Source organism: Microplitis mediator, chromosome 5 (assembly GCF_029852145.1).
Source record: "Microplitis mediator isolate UGA2020A chromosome 5, iyMicMedi2.1, whole genome shotgun sequence".
Classification (NCBI taxonomy): Eukaryota; Metazoa; Arthropoda; class Insecta; order Hymenoptera; family Braconidae; genus Microplitis; species Microplitis mediator.
Genome location: NC_079973.1, coordinates 6,088,321 through 6,109,909, shown reverse-complemented (window position 1 = coordinate 6,109,909; position 21,589 = coordinate 6,088,321). Strand labels below are relative to the sequence as shown.

Below are 21,589 nucleotides of genomic sequence, written 5' to 3'. Positions count from 1 at the left end.
TAGAGGATGGAGAGCTGAAATAAATTAAATAACAAGACAGTAGCGACAAATTGTTGGTTTGAATGTGGCGCTGCGGGCTTTCATTTTGAATTTTTCAAACTATCTTTATTATTGGCTGCCAGTAGAGTATCGATTGTTGATTGTTGACCAGTAATCGAGATATTGATTTTTTATACGTTAAATTTTAAACGAGAACACAAATGCGACGCCATTTTGATGGAACAAAGAGTTTTTTAACGACACTTCCCGCGGAAAGGGATCACGAGATAAAATTCTAATAAGTTTATATATTTTAATTAGTTTTTCTTTTCCATTAGTCAGTTGTGATATAATTAGTAGTGGTGATGAAAAATAAATTAATAATAAATTAGATGTGATAAATATGAAAATTTATTATAGAACAATAGAATTGCGGACATTTTGATTTTATGGTAGTGATTCTTAGAATTAGAGTGAATGTAACTGACAAGAGGTAATTTTTTTCATTTAGGAATAAATAAATATAATGCATGTATAATAAAAATTAAAAAATACGTATTTTTATAATTTAAAAATCAGTACGCGCATTTTTTTCTGTTTAATTATTTAAAATTTATAAATTGTCTTATGTCTGCTACATTCGCACTCATATTCTTTGTTCTGAGTATGGATGTAGCAGACATCAGACAATTTATAAATTTTAGAATAAATGGATAAAATGTAAGCAAAGTAAAAATTAAAAATGTATTTATAGATAAATGCAAAATCCGATGATCCTGAAGTTAATGATACTGAAGTTAGCAGACGTCTAATAATTTTTTGATTTTTTTTTAGACGATAAACCATTAAATTAAATATTTTAAAAAATTGCACCTGTAGTTTTTAAAATTTTCTACATGTGCATATTTTTAGTTTATTTTTTTGCAATTGATTTGTTGAAAAATAAAAGTTCAAAAATTTTTAAATGTCTGCTATCTTCAGGATCATTGAAGTTAGCAGACAGTTAAAAATTTTCAAATTTTTGTTTCAAAGACTTAATTTAAAAAAAAAATGAAAATAAAAATATGCACATGTAGAAAATTTAATAAACTATAGGTGCAATTTTTTCAAATATTTTTTTTTAAATAATTTATTGTTTAAAAAAAATCCAAAAATTATTAAACGTCGGCTAACTTCAGTATCATAAAATCCGTACGCGCATTTTTTAAATTTCATTGTTTAAATTAATTTATTTATTTAATTCAAATTTATAAATTGTCTCATGTCTGCTACATTCACACTCATTCTTTGATAGTTTAAATTTTAATTGTGATTTATTTTGTTCTCTTTGAATCAAAATATAATTAGTATAGAAGTCAAAAATCAAGTCAGTCCGTTATATTAAATAAAGCTTTTAAAAGTAATTCAAAAGTTTCCGAGCAGACAAATTTGTGTCAACGCTGGTAAGTTTTTTTTTTTTGCTAATCAAATTTTTTTTAGTATCTTTTAAAATTAAACGAATACTGAAATTATATGAAAATTTGAATCAAATTTATTGTTGATTTTAATATCGATGCCTGACTGAAGTATCAAAACTTCGAATTTACTATCAGCATCCAAAAATGTATTCCCTACTGAAAGTAATTAATTTTCTATATAATCCCCAGAAGAAATTCAAATATGATCTTGTAGAAATACTGTTCTGATTAAAAACGAAAATGTCCATACATTTATTAACTCATATCTGATCATGTCTGAATACTTGTCCCAGAAAAAAATATTTATTGATTGTAGAGTTTGTTTCTTATAATTATCAGTATATTTACCTGCCTCAAAAATTACTCAATCATGAAACAATTATTGCTCAATTTGAGTTGAATCATTTGCTGACTTATCCAAAGCCGTGAAAATGAATATTATTTTTTTTTATAATTTTTAAGGAACATTAATTATACAAAATATAAAATTAACTTGAAAAAATAATTATCGAGTCAAAGAAATCTATTCTGAGATGATCCTGTAGTTAAAAGACAATTAACAGTTTTTTGATTTTTTGTCAACAAGTCAATTATAAGAAAAAAATAAACTGAAAAAATGCACATGTAGAAACTCAAAAAAGCTACAGGTGCAATTTTTTAAAATATTTTTTTTTTAACGTCAGTATCATATTCTATGCGATATTTGTTTAGTAATTAATTAAAATCAATGATTAATAACAAAGACACCGGGATATAATTGACATCTTCTAAAAAGTATTTAAAAAAACAAATTCAAATATATAAACAATCATTTATTAAGCCATCTTTTATTAAATTTATTGACACAAAACATTTTTACAAATGTAATTAAATATAATAAACTGTAAATTTTTCTAAATGGATATTTAATGGTACAAAATTGGATTAGTCAATTTTTAAATATAAAAAATCCAACAAAGCTGTAATTACTTTCTTGAATAAAAAAATGCACGGGAATAATTAGAAAACGACTAGGTCGGAAGATGTACGTCGGGTCATTGAGCAACAGCAGCATTGGCTGCTATACTAGGATTATTAATAATTTCACCCAAACTCTCGAGCAATTCTTTTCTGTAGTCATCAAAGTCGCCGTCGACTTCAAAGATATTCTGGTTCTCAATAACATAAAGACAACACTCGGTGTCACGGATCAGTCGTTCGTCGTGCGACACAATAATTACACCCCCTTTGTAACCGTTTATCGCGTGTGCCAAGGCATCAATTGATTCAATATCAAGATTGTTGGTCGGTTCATCAAGAATAACAACGTCCGGAGCGTTAAGACACAACTCAGCCAATGCAACACGCGCTTTTTGTCCACCCGAAAGATCTTTCATTTTAATCGTATGCGCGTGAGAGCTCAATCCAAATGTTCCCAGTTGTTTTCTAGCCTTCTCATAAGGCAAATTGAACAGACGCATTAAATATTCTGATGGTGTTTCTTCCGCAGTTAAATGCTCTCCTGAATGTTGATCGAATCGTCCAATTCTCTACAGAAAATTATTATTTATTATTCAAGTACTCAATTATTTTTTTTTTTTTATATATTGAAATAAATCTATAACATACCAGTCGATGATTACGAATAAGATCGCCTTGTAGTGGCGTTAATTCGCCAAGTAATAATTTCAAAAATGTTGACTTTCCTACACCATTGGGACCAACAATAGCAACACGTGAATTTAAATCTATTCCAAAATCAACGTCTTTGAATAATAGTTTATCTTTGTCGTAACCAAACGATACATCTAAATAAAAAAAAATAATAAATCAATTAATTAATAAAAATAACAGAAATATTTTTGATCTTGAAATTGACACGATCAAGAATTTTTGTATTTTTTTTTTCAACAGGACAGTTATAAAAAAAAAAAAAAAAAACTAAAAATATGCACATGTAGAAAATTCAAAAAATTGCAGGTGCAATTTTTTAAAATACTTTTTTTTACAATTCATTGTTTTGAAAAAAATCCAAAAATTATTAGATGGCGGTTAAATTCAGTATCATATTTTTATGATTCTGATGTTGACACAACCGATAATTTTCGTATTTTTTTTTTTCGAAAAATAGATTTAAAAAAAAAAAAAACTTGAAATATCCACATGTAGAAAATTAAAAAAATTGTAGGTGCATTTTTTTAAATATTTTTTTTTTTTTTTATAATTTGTCGCTTTTATAAAAATCCAAAAATTATTAGACCTCCGCTAACTTCAGTATCATTTAAGTTAGACGACGTTTTATGATTTTTGGATTTTTCTAAAAGCGACAAATTATAAAAAAAAAAACATTTAAAAAAATTGCACCTACAGTTTTTTGAATTTTCTATACGTGCATATTTTTAGTTTTTTTTTTTTTTGTAATTGACTTGCAGAAAAAAAAAAAACAAATCTTAAAATATCTAATTGTCTGGTAATTTCAGGATCATATTTTACTGTAGAAAAATAAGAAACTTACTGTGAAGACCCAAAATAGGCGGTTGAAGTGGGGGTGGATCAGGGAAACTAAACTTCACAATATACTCCCGCGGTTTTTGTAAAAGTTCCTGCGGGCCGGTATCTTCTTCCTGTTTCTGCATTTTAGTTCTATTCTTTTCTTGTTTCCTAGTCAGAGCTTCTTTCTGTTTTTTCTCAGCTTGTTTCTTACTCTGTCCTGAAGCTTTCAAATCCTTGATACGTTTCTCCTGCTTCTCGTACAACTTCAACGACTCCTTCCACTTGGTCTCGTACATTTTTTTGAATAACGTGTAGTTACCCTTGTAATAAAATAATTTTTCCTGATCCAAGTGAATTATGTCCGTGCAAACGTTGTCCAGAAAACTTTGGTCGTGAGATACAATCAGCAGAGTTTTTTTCCATGCTTGTAGATAGTTATCCAACCAAATAACGGCATTGAGATCTAAATGGTTCGTAGGTTCATCAAGTAGTAGAAGTGTAGGCTCAACAAATAGAGCTCGTGCTAAAGAAACACGCATTCTCCATCCTCCGGAGAAATTTTTAGTCGGTCTGTCTTGCATTGAACGACTGAACCCAAGACCTGCAAGGATTCTACGAGCTCGTGGTTCTGCTGAATCAGCTCCTATCGCTTTGAGTTCTTCATAAACCTGTTCAATTCATACATATCAGCATTTAAATAATTGAATTTATTTCAAATAATTTATAAATAAATAAATCACCTCTTGTAATCGTGCTTGGATGGCTTCGTCGCTATTAGATTCAGCTTGTAGCTCTAATTTTTGACACTCATTTTGTAGTTCTTTGCATTTAACATCAGCATTAAGTACAACTTGAACAGCTGGTGTGTCATCAGCGACGACTTCTTGTTCACAATAAAGTACATCAATATTTGGTGGTATATTGAATGCTCTACTTGCTATATGACGCAGTAGTGTTGTCTTTCCATGTCTAGATATTTTAAATAAAAATATATTTATAGAAATAGTTAAGGCCATTCTCAGACAGTGCCTCCCACTTTTTAAAAATTTTCAATTATTATGAGTGTGAATGTAGCAGACAACAGATAAATTTAAAATTATAAATAAATAGGGTAAATAATTAAAAAAATAATATTTATAAAAAATGCACTTGTTAATTTGAAAAATTTTTAAATGCGCATTTTTTAAAATTTAATTTTATTAATTATTAAGTCTATTTATATATAATTGTAAATTTGTCTGATGTCTGCTGGATTCACACTCATCAATTATCATAAACGTGTCAAAATTTTTATCAATTGATTAAAAAAAAATTGAAATCTTAATTGAAAAAAGGACAATGTCGTAGTAATTATGTCGAGGCAAAGATTTAACAAAAATTACTTACAATTGATATCAATTGAGAATTAAACGAAATTACGATCCTGAAGTTAGCAGACACTTGATAATTTTCGAATTTTTTTTTCAACAATTTAATTTAAAAAACTAAAAAAACTACAAGTGCAATTTTTTGAAATATTTTTTTTTTTTAATTTATAGTTTTAAAAAAATCCAAAATTTTTAGACGGCTAATTTCAGCATCATACGAAATTTGGAAAATAAATTTCAGTAGAATCTTCACTTGAATTTTATAATTCGAATTTTCAAATTTTTTAGGCGAAAATGTATTCAACAAATTTCATTTAATTCTAATTGATAAAAACTGTAAGCATTTTTTTTTAAATTCTATATCTCGGCAAAATTACTACTACGTTATCCGTTTTTCAATTAAAGTTTCAATTTTTTTTTTTTAATTAATTAATAAAATTTGAATATATTTATGACAGTAGAGGCATTGAAAATTTTTAAAAAGTGGAGGGCAGTCTAAGAATGCCCTTAAATAAATGAATAAAATAATTATAGAGCTAGTGAATTTAATAATTACCCATTAGGACCGACGAGACCATAACGTCTACCTTGTGCTATCAATAGAGTAGCATCGGTGAACAATTGCTTACCCTTAGCAGCAATACTGAAGTTTTCAACTTTGATATCAACAGCATGCTCTAATAATTGCGCACCACGGTTTTGTGTTTCGCTTTGAGATACGGTGAAATTTGAATCTAGTTCACTGTGACCCTGACCGCCGACTTTAGTCATCATCTCCAGATTTTTCTCATATTCCTGCTGCTTTTTTAATTTTTTCTTTTCTTTGTGAGATAATTTTTTACCTGGATCCTCGACTGACATGTCAGAGATTTTATCCGTTACTTCTTCCATGTCTTTTTTCGATTTTGTTGACATATTGGAGGATGTAGACTAGCACTGGAGTTGTAAAAGGTGATGATGGAGACACACCTGGTGCTATTTAATTACTTTCACTAATCACTGGTGCAGTGCCAAGTGTAACTGATGGAGACAGTGATTGAGAACGTGTTTTTTTAGGGTTATGCAGCGTGTTAGGGTAAGTAAAAGAATGTTAAGGTACAGGGAATGTCAGAATGAGTATAGAGCGGCATCTGAGTTTTGACGTTGTAAAGAACTGATACTACGGATGCTAAAGTAGGAATTGTTTATTTGGAATGTTCAGTGACCAGCTCTTGATAGCCAGAGTTTCTGATCAGTTGTGACCAGTTGTCAACAAGTTGTCGATAACTTTCAGTTTTTGTAACTGTTGTTGCCCTAATAGCCAGAGTTTCTGATCAAAAAGTTGGTGTACATGAGTTGCGACCAACTTGACGACAGGTTGCGGCAGTGGATTGTCGCCAGGTTGCCGCCAACTTAGCTATCAGGGTGACTATAAGTTGACATCAACTTTCCCTTCTAGTAGTTTCCTGGGCTATTGTAGCAGCTTCCCAAGCGGCACAAAAAAAATTTGTTGAGTTTTTGTTGAATTTAAGTTAACAATTGGTTAACTTAAATTCATGATAACAAATTGTCGTTTTAAATTTAACATACAGTCAACAATTTATTTTTGTGCCGCTTGGGTTGTCACCATGTTGGCCGCGGAAATTGGCATTTCCATAAGTTGACGGCAACTTTCTGAGAAAATTGGTGGCAAAAGTTGATATTTCATTAGTTGACGGAAAGTTGCTTTAGTTCTAAAACGGAAAGTTATATAACTACAATTTATAAATAAAGTTTTCCTAATAATAAAGTAAAAAAGTAATTGATCAAAACTGGGTTAAAATTTAAATTAGGTAATATAAAAGCCCCTATACCCGCTCAGTACTATTAGTCGCTCACTTTAACTGTTTATAAGTTTTTTGTAATTTTTATAAAGGCAAATTACAACGAAAAATATTAGTATCGATAAATAATTATTTGTGAATCTAAATATATTAAAATATAATGTATCAAATAATTTGATAATAGATTATAAATTGGAACTAAGTGACTGTTTTCAAAATCGCGCTCAGCCGGGCATTTTTTACTTTGACGTTGATTCGTTAGATTAAATTTAGGTTACGTCAAATTTTTTAAGCATTATGATAACTATATCTTACTAAATATAGTTTTAAAATTCATGAAATTTTATATTGTGAAAGAATAAAGTAGTATAATTTATAAATTATTTTCCAAATCAATAAACTTATCATAGTTTAATTGGTATTGTCTTTGAGCGGCTCTAGGGCCATGTGCTGATCGAGTAATGGTACATCACAACTTTTAGCGAGCGACTATGGGTACACTCAAGGACCTTGTTTAAAAAATTAATAATAATTAATTATCAACATTATTCTTCAAACTTAAATTTTATTCTAATACTTAAAACTACAAAAAATAACTATAAAAAAAAATATGGTTTTTCATTTTATTTAATCATTTATATTGAGTAATTAAATCTCACTTCAAGAAAAAGTGAGCGGGTTAGAAGCTTTTACCTTACCCAAAAAAAAAAATTATTTTTTGATATTAATTATAACTTAAACATATATTATACGTATAAATCATCAAATTTTACGAATTATTTTCAAGTTTTTTTTATTCAACATTATATACATATTTATTTATTATTTATTTACATGTTATCCAAGTTTTTTTATTTAACATTATATACATACTTATGTAATATTTATTTACTAATATTCAACAGAGTGACTGCAGTCTTTTTTTTATGGTAATATATCTTGTATCACGTTAAGACATTAATGTTGTCTTAAATACATTTTTTTTTACTTTATTCTTATATATACATTATTTTTTCATTCGATTTAATTTAAAATGATTCAAATCCTTTTTATTTGTAATCGATATCTATTTACAACTAAAAATTTATTTAATTTACATTATTCATTACTAATTAATGACAATAGCACTCTGTTATTTATTTAAATTAAATTAATTTCTTATTTTTTAAATTAATACTCATTAGGTTCAAATATATATATATATATATATATATATATATATATATATATATATGTATTAACCTCGAACAAAGATATATTCATTCTAAATGAATATATTTTTCTGTGTCTAAGTATTATTAAAACTAATTAACAAGGTAATTCATTTCATTATCATTATTTTAAAAACTAACAATCATTTTACAATTATCGTACCCTAAAACATTTTCAAATAAATTACAAATTATATCTAAGCTTCTAAAATAAAAATATTCTTCTTCGTAGCTCTCAATTTTTCTGTGTCTAAGTAATATTAAAACTAATTAACAAGGTAATTCATTTCATCATCATTTAAAAAACTAACAATCATTTCACAATTATCGTACCCTAAAACATTTTCAAATGAATTACAAATTATATGTGAGCTTTGGTCGATTAATTTACTTTTCTTCACCGCGTATGCCAAGCGGCTTTTCAGTATTTGATAAAAATAAAAATATTCTTTTCCGTAGCTCTCAATTCTCATCAACACATCCCTTACTTCTTGAACTCGTGCAAGATTAACTAAGCTCTTCATGTCACAGGTCACCATGTGCCAAAAAGATATTTTACTGTCATGAAAAACTTTCTCCTGCTTCATCTTATTAATCACCTCTTCAATCGGTTTTTTGAGTAACTCAATAGCGCGAACATGCTCACTTGTGCCAACATCCATATCATGCGCCGGTTCTATCATAATCGAATTCCAAGTTTCTTGATCAACCGGTATACCCATTAAATAGATTCTAACGATGGCAGTGAGCAAATCGAAATTAATTGTTAGGAAATCCCGTTTATAGTTTTGAACATAATAAGTGTCATGCAGTATTTCTAGCGAAATTAAATTGTCAAACATCTGGGCACTTTCTAACATGCTGCGGTTAATTTGCTTTAAGTCAGTATCAGTTAAATAAACCAAATAACGAACAATATCCTTAAATCCGTATACAACTGCCAAAGACAATGCAGTAGCTCCTCGAAAGTTGTAAGGGGCCTGCATCGAAGCATTAATATCGATTCCCGCTTCTATTAGCATTCTGATGATTTCCAATTTCTTTGCCGAGCTATAATACTCGCTTTTTGAATACCAACATCTTATGCTATCATAATTATAGAATATGGAGTGCAAAGCATTGCGTCCTAATCCGTCAAAGTCATTGACAGAATCTACTACTACTTTGCTCTTAGTTAACAATAGCTTAACTATTTTAGGATTACTCGTTTCTGCGGCCATTATCAGAGCAGTTTTGCCCAGTGCACTCTTTATCTGGAGATCTGCGCCGTGGTTTACTAATAAATTAGTAATTTTAAATGACGTAAAAGTTATTGCACAGAGTAGCAAAGTGTAGTTATCGTAAAATCTTTCACAGTGGTCAGAATTATAATAGAACCGCGGGAAAAATTTATCTTTGAAAGTAACGTTGATGTTGTTGATGTGTGGCAGTAGTATTTTAGTTATTTTGAAGTTTCTTAACATTACTGCAATATGTATTGGATGGATGACATCTTGGTTTTTTGGATTTACTAATGAACTGTCATGTTTGATGAGCAGACGTACACATTTTGGAAAATTTAACTCGGTGGCAACGTGCAAGGGTGTATAGCCTTTAAGAATATTCTCTGTGCCCTCTAGAGAAATATTCGCACCGTTTTGAATTAAGTATTCCATAAGCTTATGGTTGCCATGAATTGCTGTGACATGCAAAGGAGTCAAGCCGAACTGTCCTCTGACGTTGATGTCCACGCCGCTTTTAATCAAAAGTTTCACCAATTTTAAGTCTCCCAATTTCACTGCGTAGTGTAGAGTTGTATTATTCGAGTAATTCCTTTCGTTTCTTAACTTGAAATTTCTTTGTAAAAGTAAGTCTACAACTTTTTGTTGTTTACGTTGAAGAGCAAGCATCACTAGTTTACTTATAGAAAGCCTAGGCATGCTAGAGAGTTTCGATGATCTCAAAAGACTTTTTAATTTCTTCGTATCACCGGCATGAACTGCAGCAATAAAATGACTTCGTTTATAAACCACCGACATTATTAATTTTCTTATAATTTGTTTAAAACTTCACTGAATTTGTAGATATCACCACGTTACAATTTTTATTCTGAATGTTTTTGGTAAATGGGTATTGATACCAATTTATGAAATTATTGCAGTAAATTGACTAAAATTTAAACAAATTAAATCACAATTTTTGACACTGATTTTCACTACACACTAAAATTGTCAAAATTGTTTTAACTTTTACAGTATTGTAAATTTTAAAGTCAATTTCTATATTTAATTAATATCACAATTTACTAATGAAATTGCCGAATTAAAAAGAATCGTTGTTAGTTTTCAGCACTCGACACTGTAATTCGCTAGCGAAAATTTTAAAATAAACTTATTGAGGTGGTTTTCTAGTAAACTCCGAGATGTGAACACTGCACAAGACGACAGTCGAATAAGTTCTGATGAAGTCTAAGTGTAATGAGGTTTTGGAATATTTCGATCACTTAGGTATACATTTTTGTCCACTCCCTACTTCTTTTTCCGTAATGACAATTGTATTGTTCCAGAATTATCTAAGTATACTAGTATTTTTCAAGCCTCTTATCCAAAGGATCAATAGAAAACAATGACTTAAATGAATTTCGGAAGAGAAATATTGTCATTAACTATAATAGGAAAAGCCGCTTAGCAATGATTATAGAATTCATTTATACACAGACACTCATTATAAGGATCCATGCGGGCATCTATTCTAGTATTTTTCAAAGTTATATTTGTCACCTTCTTGTCTGTTATTTTTACCTGATACGAGAAGGTCTAAGATATTTATTTTTGGTTTAAATGTTCATAAATATTAAGAAATGTACTATAGTTTGAGTGATTTTTTGCTCTTCAGACAATATTGAAGCCTTCTCATTTAACCCTTTGCCACTTGTATTGCCAAAAGTCGAGCATTTTAATAAGGAAGTATGAGAACCAAAGAGGTAATTTTTTTTTTGGTATAGATTTCACTATAGATTTATCTGTAGCTGAGTTCCACCATTATTCTCAGTAGTGCTACATGTGAGTGCGATGGTTGTAGATGACCTTTTGAGCCAGGAAAACATGATATTATAAGATGTATCTACACTGTAAAAAGAGCGGTGTTAAAAATGGAGTCGTTTTAACTCCGCCCGGTGTAAAAATGAAATTACACTGGTGTAGGAGGAGTAATACACCGGTGTTAAAAATGCCGGTGTCAAAGCAGGGTAACCGGAGCAAAAATACCGGTGTAAAAGCGGAATAATGCCGGTGTAAAAGCGGGGTAAATTGCATCCGCTTGGAGTATTAACTTTCAAGATTATAAAACACAAAAAATGTCAGTTCTTTATGAAAATTAATAAAAAATATCATTTATTAACAAGTATAGTGATCGAGTAAGTAAAAATATTCACAAAATAAAATATTTCAACACCGGTCTAGAATATTTACACCGGTGGCGGCGTTATTTTCACACCGCTTTCGGGGGTCAATTTAACACCGATAATTTTAACACCTACACCGCTTGGACATACCCCGGTGATTTTTTACAGTGTAGGAAAACGTCTTATTGTTGATTGATTTTAAGAAATTTACAAAGACAAGTTGGAGGAAAAGATCAAAATTAATTTTAAGTTATGAAGGGATGTACATAAGTAGATCATAGAAATTATATTTCGGCCTAACTGGAATTAATTCTTGGTGTTACATGGTTATATTTTTCAATGGTAGAAAATCAACCTGTCAAGCATAAATATGGAATAGATGATATTTTTGTGAAACTTTTTCGAGGGTTTTTTGTAGTAGGGAATAATAATAAATAAGAAGATGGTATGGGGATTTCCCAGAGTAATGTACTAACATTCTGCAGTTCTCACTAAATTATTCTGCTCACAAGATAAAATTATGTTGGATAAGTAGATAAATATTTTCGAACAGCTGCATACACAAATATTTAATTTTGTAATATTTCGGTGAAAGTGTAGTTTCCAAACTATTATTATACGAGGAAAACAATAAAACAGAGGACAGATCCTCAACTATCCCGAAAGATATTAGTACATACACGTATAATATGGAAGTGAAAGATATATAACTTATTATGACCATCGACGAAGTAATTAAGCCTAAGCCTGATAAATTGTAGAAAAAGGTCAGCTGGGGAAAAAAATTAACATTAGAAGTACTTTTGAAGGTAAAGAGGATAATCCGTAAATAAAATCTTTTCTGGCGGAATTTAAATTTATTTTATCTTGAAACCATTTTAATGTTCAATTAAATATAACTTAGATCTTTCATCTGCATATTATTACTTTTTTTTTCAATTCCGTATTAATGTTCCATCATAACTTGAAATTATTCGTTTTAAGAGAGTGTACCAGTCGATTTTCAAATGAACCGTTTTCACAGGTAAAGACCCAAATTATTAAACAAAATATGTCATTCGATGCCTAAACTTATTATTTATCGAACGAAATGTTTCAAGTTCGGAAATTGCCGTTTCTATCTGAGAACGGCTGATTTGAAATTTCCATTTGCTAATGTAAGTGCAACAAGGACAATCCCGTTCGTTCACATGTGTGTGAGAAAGAAAATAGATGACATAGCCTCTTAAGCTCCTCGAGCTCGAGAAGAGCGAAAAGTTTTGGGGCTGGCCTGCAGGGTCAACCGTTTATAGACTTGTTTTTTTTCTTTGAGGTAAAAATTTTAAGAAAATTTTCTTTATCAACCCATGGAATAAGTTTTACTTTGATGCGAACATTTTGAGTATTAAATTATAAAATTCTCGAAAAAATATATGCACCTCAATTCTTAACCTAAGATACAAAAGAAATTACTTTTCTCATAATTTGAAATCCGGAATTATTCAAATAATATTAATTTTTGGCTTTGAATTATATTTATTATTATTTATTGTATTATATTATATTTTTTCTTGAAACAAACATTGAGAATTCAAGATTGCGATCTGAATTTTTCAAAGTTAAACTTGCTATCTCTTTGATCATTATACTATCCTAATGACATTTTCAATCTATCTGATTCTTCAATGATTTTACAGTAATGAATATTCGTATCACTAATTTTTTCTAAGCCTACTAAAATAAAGTATTTTGACAAAAATTTTCGAATGACGAGAATTATATATTTAATAATTATAATTTTTCTTGTATTATAAATAATGATGAAAAAAAAGTGATGAAATTTGAACCAGGAACGCATAATAAGATAAGAACCATTTTGAAGTGTCTGTTATATAAATTATATTTTCAGGCAGAGGCCTACAAATTTGTTCTTTTTGGGAAACATAAATTCTCTTGATATACTCAGTTATATCTTATACTATCTCTGGTATCACTTTTTTTATATCGAACTGAAGATTTGATCTGTATGAAGCTATGATCCGAATTATTTTTGAAATTTTACGCGGAGAAAAATGTAGACAAAAAATAATAATTTTTTGGCGACTCGACTTCCCGTTTTAAGTTTGGTCGACAGCATAATAAAAGTTTGTAAATTTCCTAAGCCCATTATTCTCCGTGTATTAGTAGAAACGTTCGTGAGATAGTAACGCTTTTCAACAAGAGAGTATAGAATCCAAGGAATGTTAAATTTGAAAAATATGACGAAATCGAGTTTTTCATTTTAAGGCGAGTATAGAGCATAGCCTCAGCGCTTCGCGTTCAAGGCATGCAATAGCTTTGTAAGTATAGATTTAATTGTTGATTGTTAAAATCTTTCGTAATTTTATATTAAATGTAACTCAAAGTTGACTTTTCAATTAGAAACATAGCATAACTTTAATTATGACAAAATGAATTAGCTAAAATACCCTCACGCAAAAAATTAAAGGAACAGAAAAATTTTATAAATTTTTTAGTGATTTCTCGAAGGCTGTAACTTTGAAAAAAATAATCGTATCGAGATTTCAAACAAAGCATTTTACAGCTTAAAATCTCTAGTTTCGGTGCATATTTATCAAAATTTTTTAAGAGCTCCGGCTATTGCGCAAACATTAGAAACACCCAAGAAAAAAAAATTCTAAATTTAATTTTTTTTCCGAAGAGCCCACGGTCCACGGACCGTAGAAAATTTTTTTAAACTCAACCAATCCATAAGTCGTTAAGCAAATTATCAAAAAAAAAAAAAATTTCGAACACTAGAAAACAAGTTTCAATTTTTTTTTTCTTTGATTTTTTTTTGACATTTTTTGGAAATTTTTTTTTTTTGTCCTTTCCTTGCATTTGCTGAGTAACTATCGCAAAAATTTAAGAAAAGTATAAAAAAAAAATTATTTTTCCATTTTGATTATGATTACACAATTAAAAAAACAAAACTTGTTCCTTTTATTGTTTAGCAAAACTTTGATCGATTATTCCCAAAAAACGGTTCAATTGATCAATCTGAAAATTTACCGGGTTATTGAGAGCACGATAAGCTAAAAAGTTACCTGGCAACATTAGTCATTTCATCGATATTTACAGAGTAGCGGTTTATTTACTAGAAAACCAAAAAAAATTATTTTTTGTACTTGTAATGGATGTTGAAAATAAAAAATTTTTTTTTTTTACAATGATGAAAAAGCCTTGTAGAGAGTTTTTTCAAGTTTTGAACGGCACCTAAAAATTTACTGTGTGATCATTGGTACCTGAAATATCGATGATCAAAACCAAAACGATCATTTTTTGTTTGAAGGCTGTTGTCTTTGCGACAAATCGTCCTACGAGGTTAAAAAAGAAGGCTACATTGAAGCTGAATAAATTTGCTAAACCACTAATGGATTGGTTTAGTTAAAAAAATTTTTCCACGGTCCGCGGGCTCTTCGGAAAAAAAAATAAATTTAGAAATTTTTTTTCTCGCGGTATTTCTCACGTTTGCGCAATAGCCGGAGATTTTGAAAAATTTTGATAAAAATGCCCCGAAACTGGAGATTTTAAGCTATAAAATGCTTTTTTCAAAGTCTCGATACGATTATTTCTCACAAAGTTACAGCCTTCGAAAAATCACTAGAAAATTTATAAAATTTTTCTGTTCCTTTAATTTTTCGCATTAGTGTAGTAGCGGGTTTATGTTGTATAGAACTTTCTAGTACAGGTAGATACAACATTATGAAAATCCGACCCAGTTCACTGTATGTGTTGTTATTCTTCCAAAAATTTAAATAGCCTGCTATCTTCTCGGTTCTTATGGTTTCTTAATACGAAAATCTCAAATGTTGACTATGGACAAGAGTTTCCTCGAGAATAAAAACGAATAACTTTCTGATTAGTTATATTTTTCTAATGAAATTTTCAGTTTAACTGATTTTCGAGTGGATGTTGTTACTTTTATTTAGGTCAAAATACGTTTTTTAGTCTTCCGTTGACAATAACGTTGACAAGAAAATTATAATTTTCGAAAGAATCAAATTGCTTAATTTATTGATCTCCAAGTGTTGGCACGATCATTACTATTGTCAAAAAAGTGTCATCAAATATTCATTTTAAACCAAGAAAGCATGATAATGTAAGAAGTATTTCCAAAAGGTACAGGATGGATCCGGTTTCGTAAAGAAAGATACAATACGTCAATAATGAAGGATGAAATAGGATAGAACAGGCATTACGTGGTGGGTTCTTAACTTGATGCATCTACTGTATCCTATTTTGACGATTCTACATTTTTAAAAAATGCTTCAAGATTGAACTAGCCCAAAATCAGTCATTTTTTTTGTACTTTCGATAAAATCAAGGCTTCATATGACAAAATAAAATAAACCCTGGTGGAAATTTTTTGGTAACCATGCATTCACACATGGCAAGTCCTAATCATGATGTTAGTTTTTACAGAAAACATTTATATGACCTCATACCCATCTATTTATTTACAAATATTTTACTATATATATTTACATATAGATATTTGTAATTATACATTTACAAACATTGATTGATATTTCGGTGCCGTCAGCTTAAGTATTAAAATACATTTTTTTAAATTTACTGTCGGTAATCAAGAAATCGGATCTGTGTTTTCGAGACATGCCCTGATAACCAGGGTTTCTCGTACAAAAGTTGGTATTCATTAGTTTGCGATCAACTTGACGACAAGCTGTCGACAACTTTAGCATTTGCAACTTTTGGCTACAAGTTACCACCACTTTCTGAGAAATTTGACGTCAGTATGGAGCCGCAACTGGAATGCAGGTTTCTTGAGAAAATGCGAGGCAATTTACCGTCAACTTATTGAATTTCTAACTTTTACCACCAACTTTCTCAGAAAGTGTCGAACAACTTTGGAAGTATCAACTTTGCGGGCAACGTGGTGTCCAGATGTGGCTGTAGTTTCACGTCAGTTTCTTTCCAACTTGGCTATCAGGGTGGATTACCCAATTTTTAATACCACCTTGTAGTCGATAGTTGGATAGTCGAATGTTACCGTTGACGGGTATCGAGCTTTCCGGATATCCCAGTTGGTAGCAAAATAGCGACAATCTACTGCAGCAACTTGTCGCTAAATTGGCCGCAAAAATTGGCATTTCTATAAGTTGATAGCAACCTATCACCAAATTTCTGCAAAAGTTGGCATTACATTAATTGACGAAAAGTTGCCTTCAATTTTCTCAGAAAGTTGGCGACAAGTTGTGGTAGTAGATTGCTGTGGCAGTAGAATTATCGGAAAGTTGGTAACAACTTGTTGTCAACAGTTACAAAAGTTAAAAGTTGCCGACAACTTGTTGTCAAGTTGGTTGCAACTAATGTGCATACACCAACTTGCTGATCAGAAAGTCTAACTATCAGGGTATTGTCTCGAATACCAAATTCCAAAATGAAACTTACCATTACCAGAGAATCGTAAAAAAGTTTAGATTTTAAATAATAGATGGCTATGTATAGGCAATTGAGAAAAATAGCGGTTGCCTTTAAAAAAATTAGTCAGATGCTATAGTCTCACAGCCATCACCTCCAAATTTTATTGATAAAATAAACTGATCAGGTGCCAATGTTTTTATTCAAAATCATTAATGAATCTCTATTCTCTAATAATTTAATTACTATTTTTATATCTTCTGCTTTGAAACTTCGAGTTTCAATACCTGTTTTGCCAGTCGAAACAAGACAATTTCAGACCATGGTAGAAACTGATCAGTTTTTGTCGCTAAAATCTATGGATCGATTCATTAAAAACTTAAACCAGAATAATTTTTGGTTTTCCTATCTTTTTTACACGAGTCGGTCCACCATGAACTTTTGACCTCGTTTTTGACACTTTGTAATCATTCAAATTGCGAAATAACCCAGAGAGCCTAGCTCCGGGTGCCATCGGAAAATACTGAATTTGGACTTACTATTTGAATTATTTCAGAACACGTAGATCTATCCAGTAATTCCCCATGTCCCATCTTAAGAATACAGTCCACTCAATAGTAGTAGCTATTAAATTTAGTCAAAGATCTTTTGTTGCCTTTTTGTCATTAGAATCTATAGATTCATTCAAAACTTGAATCACAGTAAATTTTGGAAATCTCATCTTTTTTGAGTAGGTCCACCATGAACCTCTGATCTTGTTTTTAACACTTGATACTCATACAAATTGTGAAATGACCCAGATATCCTGGATCTAATGGCCTAACCGTAAGTTAAAACTCTCACCAGCAGCAAACAAGCCGGTGCCATGAAAAAATACTGAAATTGGAAATTCTGGTACTATTCGAATTTTTTACGAACATCTAGAACGATTCAATGATCTCCTATTTCATATCTCGTTTGTGTCCCTTTGCTTTCTTTAATTATTATTGTTAGTTAATTAAATATGAATTGCTATTTTAGCATTATTAAAATAGTTATTTTTTTTATTACACTGGAATGGTAGTTACCATTGTTGAAATGCTTATTATGGAAAAAAAGGCTCTGAAAGTACCCAGCTTACAATATCACATAATATAAATCCTTTAAGGATTGCAGTAATGGGCTATAATCATAAAAAAATACTATTGAACTTTTTTATTGCTCTTGTTTTTTTTTTTGTTATTTCTCTTTACATATTATAGATGCAGAAACCGTCGAGAAATCTTTTACGACCAGCATATCAATAGGGTTCAACTGAATATTTTTAATCACCGATAATTGATGACAACATTTTTTCTACCATTCAACTGTGTCGTCATAAAATTTCATCGATAGTACCTACATCTCGATTCAATCATTACCTCAAGATCTTCAACTGGTTCGTAAACTTTTTCTTTTTATTTTATTTAATAGAACATTATATTTTTAATATGTATGGAAAAAAATTTAACTTTATTGCCTGCAGTAGTTAAAAAAAAATTTAATGCTCGCAGTTACGTGTCTCACGTCAAAATCATAAAAGAATTTTTTTTCACTTTTTCATTTTCACTACATTTTGTTTAATACATATATATGTATACACACATATATGTGTATGACATATAATTTAACTATTCGCGTCACGTTTAATACATTTTTATTTTCAATAACTTACATTGACAATTTAATGAACCGAGAGTCGTGATTTCGTTTAATTTATCGTTAAACTTTTTATTTAAGACCATTCAATTGTATCTATATGTATAGATACATAATATATAAAGATATATATATTAAAATGAAACTATGGAAGACGACGAAAGGATTATAAGTTCTTAATGAGATTTAATGGTAAGATATGGGTGACATATCTTGATATATAAATCAAAAGATAAAATCCATATGAGATTATCAATAGAGGTAATCTATCATAGAAGTAGTAGATGTGGAAATAGATTCAAGTATTGAGGGTAGTAAGTCAAGAGGAATGAGTTTAAACTCGAACAAGATCTTGGTCTTAGGTAAATGGGAGTATAAGTAGTGTATATATGCATATTAAGTAAAAAAAGTGTTACCTGTTAGGATAATAACACTTGCAAGTCCAGGAGCATCGAGCAAGTTTCATGAATAGCTCGGATGTAATATTAGGGGGTACTTTAAAGGGTAAAGTTACACCAATAACAGAACTGCAGACGCTCGAACCCTGATAGAATATGCAAATCGCCTGTCTAATGGCCGGGTAACCGTCCTCACTTCTACACTTGGATTCTCAATGTTTTAAGTACACCTTTTATTATTATTCTCTTTACTTTTACTTTTAATCAATGAAATTTAACTCCCTCGTTAATAAATATTATTTCATGAATAAATGTTATTTATTAGAGTAGAGCGAATAATTTGTGCTTATGAATTATGTTTGTAAGTTTTCGAGTTATTAGTAAATTTTTAAATTATTCGTAAACTGCAAATCGTTCGAAAATTTCGAATAATTGTAGAATCGTTTAAATATTTTATCACACACGAGTGAAAGTTAAACGATGCACGGTGTTAAATATTGGAACGTGTGAATTAGAACTTCCACAGTATACCAATGGTGTAAATGTAGGGGAGGGTGGGGCAGAGCGGCCCCCCTGAAATTTTTATCAAAAAAAAAATTTTTTTTTTTTCGACTAATTACTAGAAATCCGATATGTTTGCGCATTTTTACCCCTACGCATGACATTTGGGGCAAAATAGACAAGCCCAAAATTTTGAAAAAGTGATTTTTTCATATTTTTATCGTCAAATTAAAAAAAAATTAGTATAATTCCACATTTCTAGCCCTACGCATAACACCTGGGGCAAAATGGACCAGCCGAAACTTCCGAAAAAATTATTTTTTCATATTTTTCGGCCGTTTCTCTATGTTAGAGGCAAATTTGGTCACTAAAAATTTTTAAAAATTAAATTTTTTTTTTTAGTCGATAAATTTTTGAAATAAAGTAAAACTATAGAATTGATTTTTTTTTTATTAAATAACAATTAGTAATTAAGGTAATCGAGAGTGAACGATTTATTACACTTTAAAAAATTTTTTTCGAGTAATATAAAACCAAAAATAGTTGTCAAGAGAAAGAAATACATTCTTAATGATGAAAACAACTTAAAAAAAAAAAAACGAAAAAAAAAATTTTTTTATCACTTTTTGGAGGGGGGCCGCTCTGCCCCACAAAAAAAAAAAATTTTTTTTTTCAGAATTTTGGCAAAATGTCCATAAATTTGTTCGAAATAGGACAAAAGTAAAGTGATCTTATGGTTAAAAGCCACAAAAAATAATAATTGGCTTAAGGGGGCCGCTCTGCCCCACCCTCCCCTATAAGTTATTTATTTAAAACTCTCGATTACTTCGACACTACACTGAAAAAAATTTTTGGTGTAAAAGTGGTTCCCGAAAACTTTACACGGTTTGCTCGGTGTGAAATTTTCTTGGTGTGAAATATCAAGTGGTGTACTTTTTAACACGGTATGAGTGTTTTTTTTCACACCATGCGGCGTTATTAGCTCAAATATTGTCCGATAATATCTGTAGTTGAAAATTTTCAAATAATATATAGATTGCAGCACTAGTATATGATTATCATTATTGGCGTAGATTAATATAAAGCAAAAATTAAATGCCTAGTGTCGAAGTAATCGAGAGTTTTAAATATATAACTTATACATATACACCGTTGAGGGTGTGAACGTTAGAATTTACACGGTCCAAAATTTAACACCGTGCGTCGTTTAACTTAAACACCGGCAGTGTTGAAAATTTTAACACCAAATCATTCACACCACACCCTTATTAAAAGAAAAGATTTGCCCTATAAAAATAAATTAGTGAAATTCACTGCGAATCAGTGGATAGTCACTATTTCTACAGCTATAAGTACACCACTAATTCAACCAGGAGTATACTTATAGCTGTTTCCCAGTGAATATTCACTATTTTGAAGTGAATTTCACTGATTCATTTTTAGAGAGTGAAAGGATTAGAAAAAAAAATTTTAAATACTTTTGAATACTTTAAATACTTTTGAATCACCCTTCTTATGGGCATTTAACATTGCAAATCGTTTTAAATATGTACCTGAAAATCGGAACGTTTTTCGCGGAACGAAAATAAAACAATGAAATGAAAAGTAAACAATCTACTGGATCTTAATTTTTGAAATATTTCACATAGGTGCTAGTATATCAGCCAAAAATTGTAGGCCACCCCCAACTACCCCTTAAGTCACTTTAAGCAGTCAAAATTCAAATTATATAAATTTTTTTATTTTTGTTGCACGAATAACGTTTCGATTTTCAGGTGAATTTTTAAATCGCTTCTTTTAATAAGCGCACTGCGGACTCAAAATTTTTTACAGTGTAGGTATTTAATTGTTATTTTGAAATAATTTACATCACTACAAATAATGGTATACTAGTGCTGCAACCTATATTTTATTTGATAACTTTTTATGACATTATATTT

At 30.0% G+C, this 21,589-nt stretch overlaps 1 protein-coding gene and 1 long non-coding RNA gene across 2 annotated transcripts; one reads left to right on the top strand and one right to left on the bottom strand.

Moving 5' to 3' along the window:
• The first annotated feature begins 338 nt into the window (after positions 1–338).
• On the top strand, positions 339–18,349 carry LOC130668214 (uncharacterized). Its single transcript, XR_008989971.1, has 3 exons — positions 339–431; positions 1,327–1,421; positions 18,315–18,349. It is a non-coding gene; the product is annotated as an uncharacterized LOC130668214 (long non-coding RNA).
• On the bottom strand, positions 2,228–6,366 carry LOC130668213 (ATP-binding cassette sub-family F member 1). Its single transcript, XM_057470382.1, has 5 exons — positions 5,832–6,366; positions 4,649–4,877; positions 3,931–4,576; positions 3,045–3,223; positions 2,228–2,965 (listed from the first exon to the last, which is right to left on the bottom strand). The coding sequence occupies exons 1-5, from the start codon at positions 6,188–6,190 to the stop codon at positions 2,471–2,473; spliced, it is 1,908 nt and encodes a 635-aa protein (XP_057326365.1). The 5' UTR covers positions 6,191–6,366; the 3' UTR covers positions 2,228–2,470.
• Positions 18,350–21,589: the final 3,240 nt, after the last annotated feature.

Bases quoted from the DNA above. Each gene is read 5' to 3' on its own strand.
- LOC130668213 (XM_057470382.1), bottom strand. From the start codon at position 6,190: ATGTCAACAAAATCGAAAAAAGACATGGAAGAAGTAACGGATAAAATC. The intron at 3,224-3,930 runs GTAAGTTTCTTA...TTTTTTATTTAG, and splicing joins GCCTATTTTGGGTCTTCACA to ATGTATCGTTTGGTTACGAC. The intron at 2,966-3,044 runs GTATGTTATAGA...AATTTTCTGTAG, and splicing joins TTATTCGTAATCATCGACTG to AGAATTGGACGATTCGATCA.